This window comes from Dermochelys coriacea, chromosome 4 (genome assembly GCF_009764565.3).
Source record: "Dermochelys coriacea isolate rDerCor1 chromosome 4, rDerCor1.pri.v4, whole genome shotgun sequence".
In the NCBI taxonomy this organism is placed as follows: domain Eukaryota; kingdom Metazoa; phylum Chordata; order Testudines; family Dermochelyidae; genus Dermochelys; species Dermochelys coriacea.
Window position 1 is genome coordinate 32,707,132 of NC_050071.1, and position 21,874 is coordinate 32,729,005.

The 21,874-nt window shown below is 38.0% G+C and overlaps 1 protein-coding gene across 2 annotated transcripts in view; it reads right to left on the reverse strand.

Moving 5' to 3' along the window:
• Positions 1-21,874, reverse strand: part of PAPSS1 (3'-phosphoadenosine 5'-phosphosulfate synthase 1) — a 71,902-nt gene that overhangs the window by 19,859 nt on the left and 30,169 nt on the right. For both annotated transcript variants that reach the window (XM_038399399.2, XM_038399400.2), the window contains exons 6-10: positions 11,895-12,008; positions 9,877-9,988; positions 6,146-6,351; positions 3,654-3,789; positions 195-463 (exon numbers count right to left, since the gene is read on the reverse strand). In XM_038399399.2, the coding sequence (XP_038255327.1) occupies positions 195-463; positions 3,654-3,789; positions 6,146-6,351; positions 9,877-9,988; positions 11,895-12,008 (837 nt within the window). The remainder of the gene's footprint in view (positions 1-194; positions 464-3,653; positions 3,790-6,145; positions 6,352-9,876; positions 9,989-11,894; positions 12,009-21,874) is intronic.

Consider the following 21,874-nt stretch of genomic DNA (forward strand, 5'->3'; position numbering starts at 1 on the left):
TTAAACCCTCTAAAAATAGAAACATAGATATTTGCCTGGATAGGAAAGAGATTTCTGTGGTGCCGTTTGGTAAGGAAGAGAAGATTATTAAAGGCTCAACTGCCAGTTTAAAAAAAAAAAAATACACAGCGCAATAATACAAAGCATTACAGAGCAACATTGGCATTGTTTTTATACTCTCACAATTTATCTACCTCCGTTGGTCCAGCATACATCATGGGAGATGGAAATATAGCCACCACTGTTGTTTCTGGATTCAATATTCCTTCCTCCAGTACTGCCGCATGTTGCTTCATACGCCACATCAGAGGAACATCATCATCCTTTGTCCAGCCACCAAGTGGATGCAAGAGCAGAACTGGACGCCGGTAGCCCCGTTCTAGAAGCTGCTTATGGGTATCCTGCATTAACAGAGCATGGCCATTGTGCACTGGGTTGCGCAACTGGAATGCAAAGACAGCATCTATGGGAAGAAAAAAGGGCCAAAATGGTTAGAGTTACTATTTGCGAAGTTCAGACCATGAGCAGTAGGCTGCATGATTCAACAATATTAAATTGCGATCACTGCTTTATGTACTTTATCAGCATTTTGGAACTAGCCAAACAGTATGGATTCACACCTTACTCACATGGCAGAGGCAAAAAATAAGTCCAGGTTTTGGTTATCAAGTTGTGTCTATAATGGATTGCCTATACAATTATGTTAATCACTCAGAAAATTAGACTACTGCAATGAGCTCTATACCGCGCTACTCCCCATTAAATGTAGTCAGAAAAATAGACTAAAAAACAAGTCTGTCACTGAGTGGGGCATCTCTCCAAGAGCACATTGCAGCTGTGATCCATGATCTGTACTGGTTACCAAGAGGTTCTAAAACCAGGGTCCATAGAAAGCTGGCTGGTCCCATGGTCCCTCCCACGCAGTGGTCTGCATCTCCTGTCTGGGAGCATGCTAGCCACTTGCATATACTAGCATGACCAGGGACAGCTACTGGTGAACCTGGTGCTCGCCCCAGTGGGTAGGGCTAGGGGCGGTACAGCCATGCCAGAGGAGCTGCCCAGGCTTGGCACTCGTAGAATATCAGGGTTGGAAGGGACCTCAGGAGGTCATCTAGTCCAACCCCCTGCTCAAAGCAGGATCAATCCCCAGTTTTTGCCCCAGATCCCTAAATGGCCCCCTCAGGGATTGAACTCACAAACCTGGGTTTAGCAGGCCAATGTTCAAACCACTGAGCTATCCCTCCCCCCGGCTCCTGCAAGTGGCAACCTGACCTGCTGCCGCAGTTCTTGGCACGATTGTTGGACATGGCCCTGCTGGTCTTGCTCATTTACAGGTAGAGCTCTGCAACTCCGCAGATATCCACGGATATAAATTTTGTATCTACTCAAGGGTCTACCGATTGGATTCTGGATGAAATTTAAGATATTGGTTTTGGTTTAGGTATACATAATATCCACAGAAGAAATTATTATGTAATACACAAACCCATGCAGCCCTATTATCTAGAATACACTAGTATATTATCTAGAATACACAAATTTTTCTCCATAAGCAACAGCAATGGCATTTGTTGAATATAAAGCTATCAGAGTGATCCAAATCCAGTAGCTTGCTGCTGAACTCTACCAAACAGGCATCACATTAGCAGTGATCCCAGAACATGAAAGTTCTTTGCACACGGAGGGCTTAATGAACTAGTCTACAAAATAACCAGATCATAAACTCGAGGAAGCACACAGTCTTCAGACTATCTGAGATGTCAGTAGAATTCTTTTAATATCCCCCCCGTTTCCTGCCCCTTCCTTCTGCCCACCACTATAAAAGGAATGTAGCCTATCTTTTACAAGGGGATTTGACACAACCTAATAGGTCTCTTCCACCTTTAATCACCATAGTAGAGTTATGCAGTGTAAGCAGCTGACACAGGTAGACTAGAGTTAATATTACCTTAAAGTCATTTCAACAATACATCAAACCAAAAAAACCACAGTGTTTTTTCCTTCACGAAATCATGAATGACATGAGGATCATGCATGACTGCACAGTAGCACCACCACCTCGTTATAAGGAAATAATGAAGCCAGGATAACAGGTTTTGTCTGTCTGCTCACTGGATAACTAAGAATAAGTAAGATTCTATATCTCAAATTCGTATGCTGATTTGGGTTCCCATCTTTTACCTCCCTCTCTCACACCTTACAGCTCTTTCTTAGCACCCTTTGTTGCAGCTCCACTAGAAGAGCAAAGACAAACAACTTTACTGCCAAGCCATTACCACTTGGTCTGTTACTTATTTATCTAACATGAACCTCTAAAATGGAAAACAAATAAAACTAAAACATGGTTACTTTCTCTGATGTGAAGCTAGTAATTGGATCCCAATACTTCCAAAAGAGTTGCAATACCTTTTGTTATGCTAGTTCCTTGCAAGGCTCATGTGTTTTGTTCCCAAAGAGCAGCATGGAATAAATTTTAATTAAAAGAGTGTAAAGGCAATGAAGATAATATGTAAGGAAAAACACAATAAAGGCATTCCAAAGAATTACAGAACACCAATAATATTTGGCTCTTTTAAAGGCAGTCATCAAAGGCGACCCGAAAAAAACCTGATACTTGTGCTTTTGTGGGGGGGGGGGATGGAGGAGGGAAGAGGGTAGGTTCTTTATGACTACAAAGGAGTCTGAAAGATTTTTTTTTAAGAAAGGGTTTTGTTTTTTTGTTTTTTCCCCTTCAAGCCATCAGAATACCAATTGTCCTCAAAGAAGTCGTCCAGCAAAACCAGGGAAGACTAGGGAATTGAAGCGGGAGCGTTCTTGGCATTCAACTGAAGGATCAGGGATGTCAAATCTTTCACAGAAAAAAGCCACGTACCCAACCTCCATCCCACCAAGAGTTTGTCAGGAGTCTGAATTTCACAGCTATTAACACACTCACACAGTTTTAGACAGCCTGACAAAACATGGCTTCCTCTCCAACTAGTTCAGATTTCAGTCTTTAGTTAGTCAAGCTAATCCAGTTCTCTGGGGGGGGGGCCCCACGGAGACGATGACGACCACATTAATCTAACAAAAACAAAGTTTTCAAAACAGTCAGTCAGGCTCTCTGTTACATCTGGAAGAAGAAAAAGGCACTTGCTTGTTGTTGAAGATTACCTTTCTGGCTCAATATTGCAATGGCTTAGTGAATTCTTTCTGAAGAACTGAATTAAAATCAATCAATCAATCAGACTTGCACTCTTTTATCCAGCTGGGAACATACTGGGGAGAGGTTTAGTGTACATCTTCCTTATGATCATTTAAAATCATGCTGCACCACAAGCGTTATTTTTTTCTTTTCTTGAGTTGTGGAATGTAGTTGTGGAGCGCTGTCTAGGGGTTTCTGAAGGTACTGGGAAGACACGTCTTCAGTGGTCACTGATTTGCTATGATGCCTTGGGCAAGTACAGCTCACCCAAATTTTAAAGAATATGTCTGCCAATTTTTCATCTAGAAGACAGAATTTCAAGTTTTTCCAAGATACTGAAAACATTTTCAAAATACATGTCCCACAAATGATGTTTGCCCCTCCTGGGCAAGAAGCCCATTCAGTCTTGCAGCAGTAAGCTTCTGGATAATATGGAGAATACTAGGATACAGCTACAAAAGTGGCTCACCAGCATTCATTTCTTTGAATTTCTGCTTTAATTCAGCAGGAGTGAGACGGTATTGATCAAGACCATCATTCCAATAAATACGGTCAAGGACTTGTAGATCTCCACCAATAAGCCAGTCCCCTTGCTCCATCACCATCTAGAAGAAAGAGTGGAAGAGGTTTTGTCAGCATATAAATTAAAACAAAAACACTTCAGTTACAGAAGACAGTTGTCAGCTGAACATCCAAAGGATTGCACTTCAATGCAATTACTAAAATCTGTTTTGAGTTAATTCTATTTTTAGAGACTCTGAGTCTAAGTGGTAATTTTTAAAATCACTGAAATGTGATCTGAATCAGTTACAGTGTAGGGCAAAGAAGGTGAGAATAACTAAACCGTGACTGGCATGTGTATTTCTCTTCAAAATACTGCATAATGCATTGCTGCATAGAAATGAAAAGTAACTAACACCTTAACCAGTGTAATTATGCAACATCCACAGCCAAAAGATGCAGATGCCTGGGAAGCTTCCTACTTCAGGACACATACCATTTAATTGGTTGTTCAAAATTCTTACTCCCAGTAATGGAATGAAGCCTACAAAAGCTCTGGTCAACCCAAAATCAATAAGTAACAAGCATTTAGTAGCAAATAAAGAAATAAAGTTTTGATTGACTACTCATCTATTACAATGAATTACATTTATGAATAAAATTGAAATCTTAAGGATTTTTAAAGTTTTTAGATTTATTTTGCCTTGACTTTTATTGATCTGTGTCATAAGAGGTATTTACCTATTTATAACTTTTGAAGTAGTGTCATCTCATCCTTTATCACCAAATATTAATTTATGGCAAATTTTAAGAAGACAGAGCAGAAATATGAAATTCACATCCTTGAAAGGCTAGAGCTGCCTTTCTGCAAGGATACACAAATGAGCAAATGAGCCAGTAACTGCCCAGTTGTTGTACGAAAGAGCAATTGTGTGAACAAATTTATTCTTAAATTCCAGCATTATGGAATTTGAAGAATACAAAATTTGTGCCACATCTGCATTCAAAATGTTACAATAAAGGATTTATTTTTTTTAAATGACACAAATCAGGATATTGATGTAACAAAGCCTAGAATATCTGCTCCAGCCAAGTTGCACCTGTTGGCAAATCTAATTTATGTCGGGCTTCCAGTTCTCCAAAGCTAGGGATCACTACAATTTAAGAATGCCAAAATAGTGCCCTTTTCTGCAAAAAAGCCTGCTGAAATGGAGGCCCAAGGGCAGAAAAAAAAGGGGCATGTGAAAAACATGGGAACTACTATACCAGCTCTATGCCACCTAGACAGTCCTCTTAACTAAGGGGAATTCTCAGGGGCCAGATCCACTCTTCTGGGCTGATAATGTGGTGCAAAGCTGCCAAGTAGACATGAGAAGAGGGCTCATATTTTCTACACCAATCTTAACCAAGTCATATTGCGATTGGTGGCATACTATAAGGTGGCATTCACCTGTTGTATGCATTCCATTGTCTTGGATTTCTTTAACCGATATAATTGTCAGCTTTCACTGAACTTGCAATCTCACCATCCGTCATATCCACCAGACCTGTCATTGTACAGGATGGAACGCATGATCATTGAAATAATTTTAGCTACAACTAAATATGCAATATTCCAGATACAGTCATACTCCCGCAAGAATGTTCCATGGCACTCTTATTAAAAAGGCTAATGTAAAGTAGGGCAGTGTGCAGTTTTCAAATTTGTGCAAGAATTAGTTGTATAGATTTTTTTAAACATATCAATAACTTGTCCTTTTTTTAGGACAAACTCACGGTTAGTCTGAGTTTTTAAAAAATACGTTGGTTTTGAGTCATCAGTATGCCAACAAGACTATTCAAAAAACATCTCAACTGGGGACAACCGAGGTAATCTTTAATGCAGTATCCACATAGAGCTTACAAACCCTAACACAAAGAGTTTACAAACCTTAAGACACAGCCATGAAGACTACTCAATGATCAGAACACGCATTGTGGTAGGCAGAGTGCAAGGAGACAGGAAAGTTAATTATCTATATGGAAGGGAACACTAAATGTTTCAATACCTTCAAAACCACCCACTATACATTTAGGGAGGATATATATGTGCATCTGCTGCTTGAGTAGTTTTGATGACCCATCTGGGCCCACCTTAAACAGAAGGCTGCATTTCCTAAGTGTACCCAAGGAGAAAGTTCTCTTCTCTGATCTATTGCCGATTCTGTGGCACAGTTTATACGTTTCACATGCAGATCACTCACTGATTTTAGAATGCCACACTAACAAGTGAAGAGTACGCAATAGAGATCAGCTGCATCGAACAGTAAAAGCTTTACTTTTGTCTAAAAATTAAACAGAAGAGCAAAGAATTTTGGTCCAGGTAAACAGTTGCTGGCGTCAACTCTACTCCATTTGCAACTATAACTCTACAAAAAGGATAGCTTTAATTAGAGCTAGATAACATAACTTTCAAGCAACCTTGATGTAGGGATGTTCCTTGCATATTGTTCCCCACTGCCTGGCGCAGCGTTCCTCTTTCCTGTGTTCATAAAACTCTGGGTTACGAAGAATGGCCACACGACGCCCCTCATACACCAGTGCAAGAGCTGTACATCCATCCAGTCTCTCTTTGTCTTCCTGGCTAGCTGTCAGCACTATAGGCACTGATAGGTTAATAACTCCCCCTGTAGGATAAAGAATACACACCTAACAAATGGTGACCAAATGACATATGAAAACCCAATCTTCTCTTTCTAACAAGTTATAATACAAGCTATACATTCCATGACACATAGTTCAAGTAATTACACTTAACTGGTGCTAAAGGGGCAAATTTTAGAATAAAATACTTGAGATTGTGCTCCTCTATGAGATACATGGTAGCTATACAGTAATTTAGGCACCAAGTCTTGAGAAGGAAGCAGCGTGTTTAAAAATTGGTTGTGCCACAATGAACATGTGCACTAATGAAAGTGGTATCAAAAACCTTCTAATCTACACAGACAGAACTATCTGTCAAAAGATTGATGCTGGACACAAATACTTGGAGTCTAAAGATAGTCCATGTTTTATGGCTGCCAGAACCGCCTTACATACTAGGGTATGTGGTTCCAGAACTGACATTCAGGGAGTAAAAGGAGGCTCTTTGCTTCTTGTTCAACGTTGCCTTTTAAAATCAGAAGATCATCTAAAAATCATCTGGGCACAAATCTGCATTTTAACCTCTGGTTCCCACTAACATTTTTGGTTAGTTGTACTTCAGATGCTTGGGAGAGTTCAATGCAATAGAAAGTGGTCAAAAACATCAAAACAGCTAGTGTATATTATTCAATTAATTCAAAAGTTAAGTTTTTACTACTATAATATTTAGAGAACCAACATTTTTTCAGACTGAACTACCTGAACCCATATGTTTCGAAATAGATTAACAACTGAGTTGGTCAGACATTTAGCATATGTTTGTTTAGTTGCAATCTTATCAACTGTCAACTTCCCACAAAACTAGCCTAGAGCATGTCAATTCTAAAACTACATGTGCTCTTCATTTTTAAAGATTTACTTCATTACTACATGCTGGAAGTTTTATTTTTCTTCACAAAAACAAGGGAATTAGGTTATGAGAGACTAGTGGATTAGTTATTGTAAATTAACTGCAAAAGCTTGAAGTCTTAATTTACCATACTTACCATAAGAATGAGAAACTCCAGGGTATTCACCTAGAGCAAAATCCTGTCCCCACTGAAGTCAATGGGAATTTGGCTAATGAATTCAGTGGGGTTAGGAATTCACCTCTGGCCCTATGCTAAACTCACATCTTTGAACAATACATTTTAGAAACCTTTCAAACCTGCCCCTAGAGTCAGAAAGTTAAAAATGATGAAATTGGCTGGAAAGAGAAAATGCAGTATTTTTTTATTCCCAGTCTCTCATATAATCTGAAATGAAAGGTGTGCTGCATACTTGCACTCAGAATTTAGTCTTAGTATCCAGATTCTTTGTTTTCCAAAGCAAACAAAGGATAAAGTAGCACTTATTAAGCACTTAGTTCTACAAAAGAGAAACATTTACTGTGTTGCAAAAAGAAAAGGAGTACCCGTGGCACCTTAGAGACTAACAAATTTAATTTGTTAGTCTCTAAGGTGCCACGGGTACTCCTTTTCTTTTTGCGAATACAGACTAACACGGCTGCTACTCTGAAACCTGTGTTGCAAAAGTGTCAAACCTTTTATCAGCCAGTCTACTTGCCCACCACTAAGGTTTGATTGCAAAAAAACCAAACAATAATAAATAACTAATATTTCACTTGAAGGTCAAAAATTGCTACAGGGTTAGCAACATTGCATTAAAAAATGCATACAAACACCCTGGAAGTTAAGTAGCCTTAGGGCATAGTGGGGGCCACACCCCAAAGATCCAGTGTAGCAGTGATAGAACCATGGGGTTCCACCTAGAGAGGTGAAGGCAGCATAGCCTGTTGCCTGAGGTGTGTACTCAAGATGAACTGTAAAGGGGTCTAAAGCACAGCTTGCTCTATAACTGTGACAAGTCTAGGGCTGCAAACTAAAGCCATGAAGGGAAAGTTTTGGGGCTACGGGCTTCGAAATTGCACTGTGCTGAAGTAAACTTTATTCACACAAAGAATGGGGAAAATGGGGGAATGCATTTTATTTGTTACAAAATAATTTTAGCTTGTAATTAACTGGTAATACACAAATGCAAGAAAAATGTAAGGAACCGAACAGGTGAACAGAAGTAGTGATTTGGGAAAAAGGCATGTTTCAAAATGAATACCACCAAACACACACTGCCAAATGGCTGCTATCACCTCCTTAGGCACTACATTTCCTCTCTACCTTCAAACTCAAAATTGAAGTTTCTTTTCTACCTCACTGAAGGACCTGCCCTCAAATGACCATCTGTGAAACTACAGGCCTCTGAAATGTTGAAAAAATCTGTGATCAAAGGAAAGACTGTAGGTGTACTGACAGGGGTACAGCTGTTTCTACCCCTCACCCCAACATCTTTCTTCCCACATGTTCCCTACATTGCTACTCTCTCCATGTGTCTAACCTAAATAAGAATCATAGAAAGAAACAGAGGCAATACTGAAAGCAGTTGCATTTACAGATACAACCAGACAAAAGAACAGAATTGCAGGACAGTTTTACACAGAGATACATTCTATTTCAAAATCAGTAACCAGATATTTTTCCAAAGAATATTAAATACTCCACCATTTTAAAACTCTTTCACTAAAACTTTTTAGCTGCATTTATAGTATCACTACAAAAGGATGTATATTTTGTTAAACAACAGTATTTCAATCACGTACAAGATGCAAAAAAAGCCGAAGTCTCTATACGAATGAGCTTCACAGGCAGAGAGACAAAGATGAATGGAATGGAATGGATGGAATGGAAAGAAGTCTCAGAGGGTGATGCAAACCTGAAGAGTTATAATAATGGAATAGTGATGCATTTTTATACAGGTTAGCATTTGAGGATTTGTAAAGAGAATAAATAATCTAATTGTAGAGGTTTTATATGGAGAGAGACTATGTATCTGGAACCATTTGATAAACAGTATAACATGTTTGGAGGCAGCATGCAGACAAACAACAGCAGAATGGTGAGACGGATCATTCTGTAGCAAATGGGAGCTGTAAGAGGCAAAAGCAAACTCAGACAGGGCTGGAGTCCAGCAGAGCTTCAAAGGGGACCAGAAGGGCCTGAACTTTCTTCTTCGTTTTGTCTGCCATGGCTCCAAGCCTCAGCAGAGAATCACTTTGCACTCCCTTCACTCTGGCACAGCCACAGAACATGTCTTTAGACAATCTTGGTCCAGAGCTATACACTAACAGTTATTTATCAGTAATCCTGATTACCAAAAATTAATGAGACTGGAGAAGGACAAAGTTTTTCAAAAGTGAATAGGAAAGTTTGAAAGACATATACATTGCTGAAGATAATTATTAATTGTGGAAGGTTTTCATTTATAAAACTAATCCAGTAACAAGAAGGCAGAAGCTAAAAGCAAGATATTATTTCATATTAAGTTTAATCATTTGCAAGTTTTGATTCTCTGTCCTCAGGCGAGGACACACATCTAATGCAGTTCTCTCACATGACAAATCAATGTACCACAACAAAGCTACAGAGCTGTTTGCTTCGGGTGGTTTTAAAAAGTATTTTTAAACTGAAATGCCTTACCATCCAGAAGGCAGTCAAAATGAAGGCATTGCAAGTATTCTCTCTCTCTCATAAATCCATTAAGTGGTGTCGCCCAACCCTCTGCCAGTACTTGCACCCATTGCATATCCACCTGGTAAAGAGACAGACACACACATGCTGACACCAGTCAACTCCAAGCAGTGGTGTCAGCTGACACCAGTGAACTCCATGCACTGAGCCAAGTAACCTTTGAGAATTTTTTTTTCAGAATACAGTTATCTCCTCCATACTAAATCTAATGTATATGTAAGTACAGATCAGCTTTTAATAGAGAGCATTAATCATCAGTAGCATAGATTTCCAAGTCTCTTCACAGAAAAAAAATGCCTTTTTCCTCCTCACAATTTATAAATATGAGCTACTTTTCACATTTCCAGCATTGCATTAGCTGAATTTCCAATGCTACGCTAGAAATAAATGAATTGCAATTAGGTTGTATACTGAAGGCCTTTAGTAGTTCAAATTAGCAGAATTCAGACAGTTCTGCAATGAAAAAGGCCATGTCTTGTACACAGGGCTATTTACATTCTTAAGCAAGAGGATGAGGGAAACACATAAAAAAAAAATCCTGGGTGTAATTTAAAAATATTTCAATCATTAGAAGTGGTATTTTTATAGCAAAAAGCAGTTAAGACTTTTTCCCCTTTTTCCTCATAAATCGGACTACCACTTATTTTAGTTTAAAACTGATATCGGTTTACAGGGAATTTCCTCCCTTAATACTTTGTAAAGGCCACACAGTGAGATGTATCACAACTGTTTTATTTATCTGTATGTACATTAATGAGACCGAGTCAAGAGCTTTTCACAAGGAAGAGCTTGCTGAGCTTGGGCAGGTCCATTGTGCAAGAGAGCACGTAATACAAGTACATGACATATTTATTACTTTGTTTACCTCATATGTTGAGACAATTAAGATGCAGATTTCTCCCACAGCTTGTGTTGTATACTTGTTTGGTATTTAGTAACAAAAAAAGGAGGGGGGAATTATTTTTCTAGATTGATCTATTTCTTACCAAGAGAGAGGAAGCTATTTACAATAAGAGACTAAGGAAACTTGGTACTAGTGACCAATAAGCTACTTTAATTCAGAAAAGCAACAGACAACTTCACAGAAGGCAGCAGAGCAAGGAATCTAGTAAACTGCAGTGAGAGGAGTTAAAATCCACAGGTGTGGAAAAAGACTGGAAATCTTAAGACATACTTCCAAGATTGAGACCTTGATCCCACAAAGCACCTAAAGTTAAGCATATGCTTAAGCACTAGTAAGCTCATTAAAAAGTTAAAAGGAAAACTCATGTGCTTACTGTTAAGTCTGTGTTTAAGTGCTTTGCTGGCTCATGGCCCAATTCCTCTGAAAAAAAGAAGAATACAAGGAACAAAAGCAGCCAGTCTGTGTTTTCAAAGACTGGCTCAAATCTAAACTGGAAGTAGTAAATTAATCAAATAAGAACAGAGTAGGTCAAGGCATCCAGCAGGGAAGCCAAGGGGATGAAAAAGCAGCATGAGGTCATGATAGCTAAAGGCATAAAAGAAAAATAAGTGACAGGAAAAAAAAATGTAACTTAGTTAATAAAAAGAAAAAGGATGAAATTACAAAGTCACCTTCTATAGTATAAATCTGTCTTTAAGAAAAATAAAAAAGCCTGGACATTTGTAAACTAATTAAGAACTTGTACAAAAAGCTATCGATAAAAGGCCAGTAGGAGACTACTTTGTTTAGGAAACTAGAAAACATATCATCCAGACCACCCGACTCATGTCACAGAGATGTTAAGGGAATTAACTAAAATTTATTTAAAATGCTAACAATTAGTTTTGAGGTCATGGAGACTCAAAGATACCAAAAGATCAGAAAAGCAGACGTTGTAGCAATCTTTAAAAAGTTACAGTGTGTAACTAGTTTAAGTACTGTGCTATACCTCCTGAATGACAGATTAGACTCTGGCTTCAGCTTCAGAAATCAAATCACAAACACAATACCATTACTCCTCTACCTTATTTATTTCCAACATTAGCAGAGTCTCTGCATCACTTTTGGCCAATTTGAGCTTGTTTTCTGGCACATACAGCTCTTTCACCTCATAAGAGGCATCCACCGGTACAATGTCCTACATTTAAAAAAAAAAAAAAATCATAATTCAATACTCACTCAAAATGCTTTTCAGCTGCTGAACATATGGTCACAGTAATATTTTATTGTTGCAGAATCTCTCTGAGCGGTATACATCTTAAATCATTTTTATTCAGTTGAAAACCAAATTTATTCTAAAATTTTGATACATTGCTAGCCAAGTTGTTGGGCAGAGGTATTAATTTTTGCATAGGTGAAGTGCCTGATAAGGAACCTTTTTTTGAACTCTTATAATTATAGTATGGTATACACTCTAGCAACTACAGAGTAACTATCACTGAACTGAATACAATTTTTCATTAGTACTGTATTTGTCATTTACAAATTTAGCTCATGTCAGGGCATGTAATATTTTTTTAAACCTTATTTACTTATGCAGAAAGAGAACATTCATTCATTTTGGAATTTAAGCAACTAATTGCACAGGAGACTTTAGCAAGGTTAAAAAACTGGTGCAAAATATGCTTCTCAAGCAAATTTGATTACCACAAAGCACTGGCACAAATTTAAATATTACATGTAAATAGTGGATAATACAAGTGCACCAATCCAAACACTCCCATGGAGTAGTTTTACACAAGAAGTTTTACTGAATTCAATGGAACAAACACTCTGTGCATAAAGTTACACATGTACATAAGAGTTTGTAGGATTGGGACTTGAACTAAAGTCTTCACAAGAGAAAACTGACCAGATGAAGAAATTTCAAGTTTCTTCTGTTTCTTGGTATACTGATTGTCATCCTCAGTCTCTCCCTAGCCTTATCCTCCCTAGTTCTAAGTGTCTGACATTGCAGTCAGATAGCAACAATAAAAGTACTATGATAGACTTCTGCTATAACCCAAAATCCAAATCTACATCTTTAAAGTCTAAAATAAAAATTAAATGTCTACTCCATGTCTGTCTATTTTAAAAATGTATATGTGTAACAGATTCCATCAGATGTACAGGACATACACAAGTGTCCATTCACCATCTTAGAGAAAAATTATAAATATTTAAAGGAGCACCATATTTTCACTAGAAAATTAATTCCTCTCCAATGACTGCTAGTTTCAGAATCCAACCAAGTGTTCCAGATGTATTAGTAACTAAAGTCAGTGAAACATCTGTCAGTCAGCTACTATAATTTTTAGATTATGATGTCCCTTTTTGCAAAACTTTTAGTTGTGTTCTGTTTTTGACACAGGCAAAAAACTGGTGCAGACAGCTTTAAAATAAATTATTTGCAAAAGCATAGCATGAATATAAATCTATTCCTAAATTCTTCCATTTCCTGCAACTAATATACAGATCGGTGCTTCTATAATTCGCTGACAGTTTGTTCCTAGTGTTTAAAAAAGGAAGGTTCTCTGAATCTTAGGCAACTGGCATCATTTGAGTAAACTGCATGACAGATAATGGGTATCATTTGCAGAAGTCAAGGTGGGACAGAGAAGTAGTAAGTGATAAAGCACCTGTAGTTATGGAAAAAATGAGGAATGTCTGGCCAATTATTAGACAAGTAACTAATAAATCTCCATAGACAAGATTGAAAATAATGCCATCTCTAAGAACTAGTTTATGTGAAAAGGAAGCTCAAACAAATATACATGGCACAAAAGCTGCTGGTTTTATTTGCTGTTCATTAAGATTTGCACAATACAAATACATGCCCCTGCAGAAAAGAAGGCAAAATGAGCATTCTCCTCCCCACAAACGACACAGCAAAATCATGGCTATGAGAGCTCTATTGCATAGGAAACCATCTTCTCAACCCAGACTGCACATCCTATACACTAGACTTAAGCATCGACTGATGTGAAAAGCAGTCTGCATACTTTGCTGACAAGGTCAACTGAATACATATGGGGCTTCCTGGGAAAGAAGATTCTAGCACTGACCTGATAGTATTATCCATTCCACTGCACCTGACTGAGTTTGGTCCCATCACACATGCCAAAGCTCAAGAAGCCCTGAAAAATACTACAAGACACAAAAAAGAAAAGGAGTACTTGTGGCACCTTAGAGACTAACAAATTTATTAAGGCATAAGCTTTCATGAGCTACAGCTCACTTCATCGGATGCAGCTCATGAAAGCTTATGCTCTAATAAATTTGTTAGTCTCTAAGGTGTCACAAGTACTCCTTTTCTTTTTACAGATACAGACTAACACGGCTGCTACTCTGAAAACTATAAGACATAGTATCCACATTCCACTGAAGGTACACAGCCCCAATTCATCAATGTGGTAGAAAGCCTCAGGATACTTTCTGACCCCTCAGTAAGCTTGAATGAGTAGGAAACATCAGTTTCTAAAAAAATGTCTTTTCACCTCCAGCTCACAAGGAAACTTCATCCCTTCTTCCTGGATAATAATCTGATCACAAGGGTCCATGCATTTGTCACATCTAGGCTAGATTACAGCTGAATGTGAAGCCTTTGGGGGGGAGGGATAGCTCAGTGGTTTGAGCATTGGCCTGCTAAACCCAAGGTTGTGAGCTCAATCCTTGAGGCCATTTAGGGATCTGGGGCAAAAAATTGGGGATTGGTCCTGTTTTGAGCAGGGGGTTGGACTAGATGATCTCCTGAAGTCCCTTCCAACCCTGATATTCTATGATTCTATGCACAAACTCCAGATGGTCCAGAAAGCATCTGCTAACCTTCTCCATGGCTTAGGCCACGTGAGCCTATCAGGCCCATGATCAAATCTCTCACCTGGTTTTCAGTCATCTTCTGATGGACAGTGGTATAAAATGCTACGGTGTATAAGATTCAAGAGGCAAATGTGACATTAGAACTACGTTATCTTCCACTTGTCTAAAATGGTTCTTTATGTGCAATCTTGCTAAACCATGAGTCATTGACTAACCCAGGAACATAGCAGTAGTGCTCTATGCTTCCAGGCAAAATTGAAGAAAGGTTCTCAAGGAGCTCAATACAGTTATTCAATCTGAGCATGATACTGGCAAGCAGGACCCAAGAGACCATCATCTAGACCTCCTCCTAAGAACATTGCGAGCCAAGTAAAAGGGAGGATTCTAGAGGTAAAAGCTGCAGAGATGCATAGTTCACAAGGAAAAGAGCAAAAAGTGTATCATTAATAATATTTAGGATGTCAGTATGTTCCCATAAGCATTTTGGGAAGAATCCAATGTAGTTAGCCAAGAAAATATCATTTCTAGACAGTTCCAGTTGAGCAAGATAGTACCTAAGAAATCTCCAGGATCTATCTACTAATCCTTACAGTTTCTAAACAAGATTATAAACTATAATAATCTGTTCATGGAAACAATCTGGTAGTTATTCTGTTATAAACCTGATGTGTTCGTACACATGAAAAAAATTAAATATTACATTCTTTATTGTTAAGAAAAAATCTTAAATTCCACAGCGTGCAGCTTTGCAAAATCATACATTTTTCTACCATAAAGTTTTTAGTAAAAATATTTTTTTAAAGTTGATCTACTGCAGATGCAGAATGCAAAACAAAAAATGAAGATATTCAATTTTAATTATGTATATAATGAGAAATACAGAATCAATTACATTCATAATTAAATGGAAGAAGTTACATAGATCCACCTAAGAATATCAATGATATGTATCTATTATTGCTGCCAGATCTCTCATTATTAAAAATTAAATTTTGCAATGTTTATTTGATCATCTTTCATACATCTTAATGCTTAACCTCTGTTTTTCTTTTAACTTCCATCATATGTTTATGAGAAAATTATAGCTTCATTTAATGATAGAATTAAAACATTGCTCCCTTCCTCAAAACAATCAATCACGAAACAAAAAAAGTACAATTTTCAATCTGCTCCATAAGCGTAAAAGGGAGGGTGAGGACATTTCCTTAAACGTAAAAGCATTTTGGTATATTGTTAACAAAACACTGTGCTCTCACATAACAACGTTATGACATTCCCCCCCCTTTTTTTCTGCGCCCAAATTTGCCTTTGAAAGTTAAACTTAGTCATATTTTATGTCTACTAAAATCTCTATCTGAACTGTATAATGTGTATATTACACCCACACCCATACCCACACACACACTCCCTCCCCCCCATTCAAGGGGGTGCACAATACCCAAAGATATATTTGGCAGCAGATTAAAATTTGTTTGTGAAAAAACCCTGTTTTTTATGTGCAGTATAAAATTCACTTTGGAACATTAAACCATTTCACAAAGAGACAGACATTTAAATAACTTAAAGCATTAATAAATCTAGTGTTCCTGGTAGATATAAAAACAGTATTTAGAACATCACTTTAGATTAAAAACAGCAGCAAGAAGAATCCATATGTCTTCAAACCATATGAAATTTCAGCCAAAAGGCTATGCTAGCAGGCCATCTAGTGACCACTTTAGGTTGATAAAGTTGCACTGAACATCCCTCAATGCTTATAAGCATTTCCCTTTTATTTTTTTTTGTACATTTATGTAATTACATGTCAAACCAATACAAAAACAAAACAAAACAAAAAACTAGGCACTTCAAGCAATTTATTAAGCACAGTAGCGAAAAGCATACACTATTAGAGGAAGGAACAGTCAGTCTTCAGCTAATTTACACCAATAAATTGGCACTTGTAACACCAGTCATTCAACTAACATTGAGTTATGCCCACAAAAACCCGGATATTAAAAATGCAGTAGTACAGACACTTGCTGTACTGCAATTACCATTAAAATTTTGATACTTTCAGCTTGGAATAGCATGTGCTGAAGTAGTCCAAGTACAGGGAAAACTGAGTCTCATGGACAAGGCCAGAATCGCATGCAACAACTGTCAAGATCTTAATGGTGACCACTATATATTCATGTTAGTCACAAGCATTTTATAGTATTAAAAAGACATCAGGGTTCATTGGGTATTTTAAATGTTTTGGTGGCCGATAGGTAGCAAGTTGGGTACATGACACTGATAATATTTTTTGCTTTAAATAGCCTTGGTGAAAACAAGTGCACTTAGAGCCCTCTCCAATTATGGATCAACATTTTAAATACACTTTTTTTTGTGTGAAGATAATATTTAAACAGTAAACATTTTAGGTCAAAGCTGCAATCATAGTTAAAACCACAATGTATGCGTATGTATAAACATGCATGTACATTTTATGTATGCACAAATGGTTTTAAACATGTAATTATTTATTTGTTTAAATATACTAGGTTCAAATTAGGCACCTATATTTTCAAAGTTACCCCATATTCTGTAAAACAAAGCAACTTAAGAGGAAGTCGGGGAAGGGAGGGGGAGTTTCACTCCTACACCTTTTCTTTATTAGCAGTCCCCCTGATTCTTGTTTCTAGAAGTCATAGACAATATGACAAATTGAAAGAATGTAGCAGTGGATAAAATAGAAACCACAGCAGAACCTCATAAATGACTGGGAGATTCAGTACAAGTTTTTAAATTAGCAAGTTAACTAACTCAAAACAATTATACCTGTATTTTATTCATTTGATCAACTACAGTTGTTTTAATTATAACAAACAGCTTACCCCATCAACATACTGTAGTATATTTCGTAAAGATAGAGAAAACTTATGCAACTTAAATACCATGTGCGCTGTTCAATTTTGCAGAGAGATATGGGAAAAGATCCACCTTTTGTGTTGACTATATGGTGTGAAGATTAGTGAAATTTAATGTATGATGAAGAATTTCTGTGTACTTCATATTATGAGCACTTTTTATGATGATGCAGGCTTTTCTCTGCCCACAGTGGTATGGAACATATTTACAATATGTTGTGTGTTCAAATCTTCAATTTAGAAGTAAAAAGTAAAAATAATCATAATTTTAGGAATTAAATAGAAGTCTCTTTAAACCAGTTCACCAGTGTTTTTCCCCTCATTTGTGTCAAATTATAGCTGTCATTCTTATGATGCAAAACAATGCATTTCATTACAGATCAATTGATCTGTAATGAAATACAATCAATCAATCAACAAGATCAATATGTTAAACCATTCTCTCCCCCTTTTACTACTGAAACTGACTGCCAATCTTATTCTTACACACTTACAAATCTCCTCAAGGTTACACCAACAGTGATCTTTTCTCCATTAGCTTATCTTTTTGATATCCCAGAATACGCAGTGCTGCACACACTGAAGATTTAGAAACAAGCTGCTCAATAGATTTCTTCCTGTGCATTACATTTTATCCAGTAAGTCCTTCTCCCATCATTACAAAGCTTTAACTCAGTTAAGTTATCTTATAATGAGCACTTTTTCTTAGGACTCCAAAGAAGTCCCACCCAATCATCCTCTGTGATAGTTAGCTAAGAAAAGGGTCTCAAGGATTCAATGGGACTACCTAGGAATACAACTAAGGATATTTGGGGAGAGCATGAGAGACAGGAAAGAAGGTTTTAGGTAAAATAATTATTCAAAATTTACTAAAAGATGGGTATAATGAATTGTGTGTCAAATCCACTCTATTGCTTCCCTAATTTATATTAAAATGATGAAAATGCAGTGGATTCAAGATTTTGTATGCATGCTTTATGTTGATATTGAAAATATTAGGCTCCTATGCTTGAAATGACCTTAGTTTCTCAATAAAAGAATACTGAAAGATGTATGTAGGCCTGTAATGATTCAATTTTATGACACAGGTGGCCATCCAGCACGCCCTTTACTCTTATTTTTGAATATCAAAGTATAGACATTAGATCACTAGCTCCAGGAACATACTGTGCTTCACATAAAAGAAATCTATTTCTGTTACTCTAAACAGACAAGTACAAATCAAAAATATATAGCACAGATAATACAGAATTTCTGTATATGTTTATGCATATTTACAACTGTGTATTTTTCAGGAGTCAAGTGAGAAACTGAGAGCCTGATCCTTGAGTTCTAGCAAAGTATTCCTACAGACCTCAGTAAGGGCTTCTGCACATAAGGACTGGCTTTCAGGTTCCTATTTTCTTTATAAAGAAAGCCCTCCTGGGCAATGGCCACTCGTGACAATGTTTCACTGAGACAAGGCAGGTGAAGTAATATCTTGTACAGGGTCAACTTGTGTTGATGGAAGGTACATGATTTAGAGCTACAAAAAGCTCCTCTTCAGTAGGTCCAATTAAAGATATTACCTCACCTACATTGTCTCTCTTTTATGCAGATTAACCCCAGTGACAGGAAGACAGGGGAAGAGTTGCCAGGAACAGGGAAGCTCTGGCAAGAAGCCCTGGAGTCAAAGGAAAGGTAGCTGTTTGATTTATGCTGAACCGTTTTGTTTTGTGGTTAGCTGAAAGTTATCAATGCAATGAATAAAAGGTGCTCTGAAGAAAAGGATTAAACAGATTGGGCATAGCATTTAACCCTAAACTCCCTATACAATGAACGGGTACAGATAGGCACCTAAGAATGGGAACCACAAAAACCAGCACACTAGGCTGGGAGCCAGCTAAGGTAGCCAGTAGTAGATGCCAAGGAAACGGGTGTGTCCTTAGCTCTGCCCCTTTCTTGGAGTTAGGCACCTGAGTCCAGGTTGTAGGTAGGTGCCTCCCTCTGCTTGGGATCCTCAGCTTCTCTCCTGGAGTTAGGCACCTAAGCTGTTTTTTGCAAGAAATGCCAGAGGAGGTGGTGGTGATTCCTCCCTTATTACTTCAAGCACTCACTCAGAAGGTGAGACACCCAGGTTCACCTCGGCTGTAAGGAGAGAGGGTTTGAACAGGTGTCTCCCACTTCTGAGGACAGTGTGAATGCAGGACTGGTGGTTAGAGGTGAGGTCCAGTTGTCCTGCTCCAAATGGCTTTAACAGCTTTAACGGGGAGAGTGAGAGACCCACAGCAGAATACCCTATAGCTCAGTTTTAGGACACTCTCCCAGTTGGTAGGAGACTCAAGTTCAAATACTCGCTCCCCATCAGGCAGTGGGGAGACTTGAGACGCAGGGAACACACACAAGATCGAACTGTAAATGATCTAAGTTGTAAGAAGAGGCTGTCATCCAGCTGCAAAACAGAATTGTCTGAGGACAGAAAATATGGAAATGCTTTAAGCATAAGCCTTTGTTATGAAATTTTAGATGTTTCAGCGTCCTATTCTGCTTGTCCCTGGTTCTGAGGCTAGAAATAGGACAGGAAGCAGATCACAGTACTCCAGTCTGAAGTAGATGGCCTTCTGGTGGGTTGTTGAGACTAGGAATAGGACAATGCTGTTCCTGAAGTTCTTTCACAGCTCTGCAGCGTATCCCTCAAGACAGCGTCCAGGGACCTCAGATGACCAAAGCTACAGGTAGTCTTTTCTCTCCCAACAGAGAGCTGGCACTAAGCAAGGGTCTAACTCCAGCTAAGGCGAGTTAAAAGATCTGTAGATTGCGCTGAGGCAAAAGAGAACAACTTCTGACCCTGATCTAGCAACCACTTGTAAAGAGGTAATTTCTCCTGTTGTACTTCAGACTACTTCAAAAAAATCCCTTTCTAGAACTGGCAGGGGTCAGGATTTTAAGTAGACTTTTCTAGTGACTGAATAACCTCAGCTCTCCATAAAATTTCCTAATGTATCACACCACAATAACTCAGAATTGATTGTCTGAGCACCTGATTTCAAGAACCAAAACTCCATATATCTGCATAAAATACATCTGAATCCCATTTCCCCCAACCTGCAAGACAGAAGTCCTTCGACTATGACTTTTAGAGAGAGAGAGAGAGAGAGAGAGACTTGCAATACAGTCCACCCATGTTAGAGCTGCTTGTGAAACCATGTTGAGGCACATATTGTTAGAGGACAATTAATTTTTTTTTATTAAACTGTTGCCACCTGTGATTTTATGCTCAAATGAAAGGACAGAGAGTGCCTGCCTGGACTTGGCTGTCTACAAAGGGCTTGTATAGTGAAGATAGAATCTCCCCCCAGTTAGAAGATATCGAGTCCTTGACCACCATGGAAAATAGCCACATTTATCTTTATTACAGATACCAAGTTAAGTTTTGATTGCACACACAAGAATCTTCTGGCCTTATACAATGGAGGCCAGGGAAGGAAAGAAATGGTGGGCAGTAAGGAAAGGGGAGTTAAGGGGACAATCTCTCCAAGAACCTAATGTAGCCCTGGACAAAGCTGGGAATTACATGGACATATTGAACTGAAATGTTAGTCTGAAAATTGGAAATGAAGTTCCGAATGGTCCTCAATAATGCTCTGCAAGAGGAAGGTCTTGCTAAGCCATCGGCTGCTGCAGATACAGATAAAATTGTAGGTTATTTCAGAAAGTTGGATATTCTCCTGTTGCCAGTAACTGATAGGTCTGGTTCTGCCCCCACACTGCAGTACCATTGTAATGGATCTGTGGACCTCAGCATGAAGAAAAATAGCTTTCAATCCACCTTAATATTGGTCTATCACAGAACAATACTTCATTTTAGTATGTTAAACCATTTCTATCCTTAAAATAAATACAGCAGCAGGTTGGACACTGATCTCTTATCCCTACATAAATGTCCCAGCGTGACTCTAAGGCTTATTGGTGACTAGCGTTCCACATCAAGTTAACAGAACGCACTGTTCAGTATTTCAGCAACACTCACAGGCTAAACACAGTGACACAAGGCAATTGTTTTTGTACTACAACTTAAACGTGGTGTTCTATCCTGTAATAATCAGCCTTTTCCTGTATTTTTTTTCCCCACACTGTGCATTCACAGTGACAGTTTGTGACACTCCAAAATAAATATTAATGAGTCAATACTGTTAAACAGTCTGTTTTGTTGTTTCACATTTGTATTTATGCTATAGAAGTCAGTGTCATGCACATTCATATGTTATGTTTGCGGCAGGTTATTTGAGCAATTTTTAAAATGTGTATCTTTTTGGATCTTTACCTTAAGAGGTAT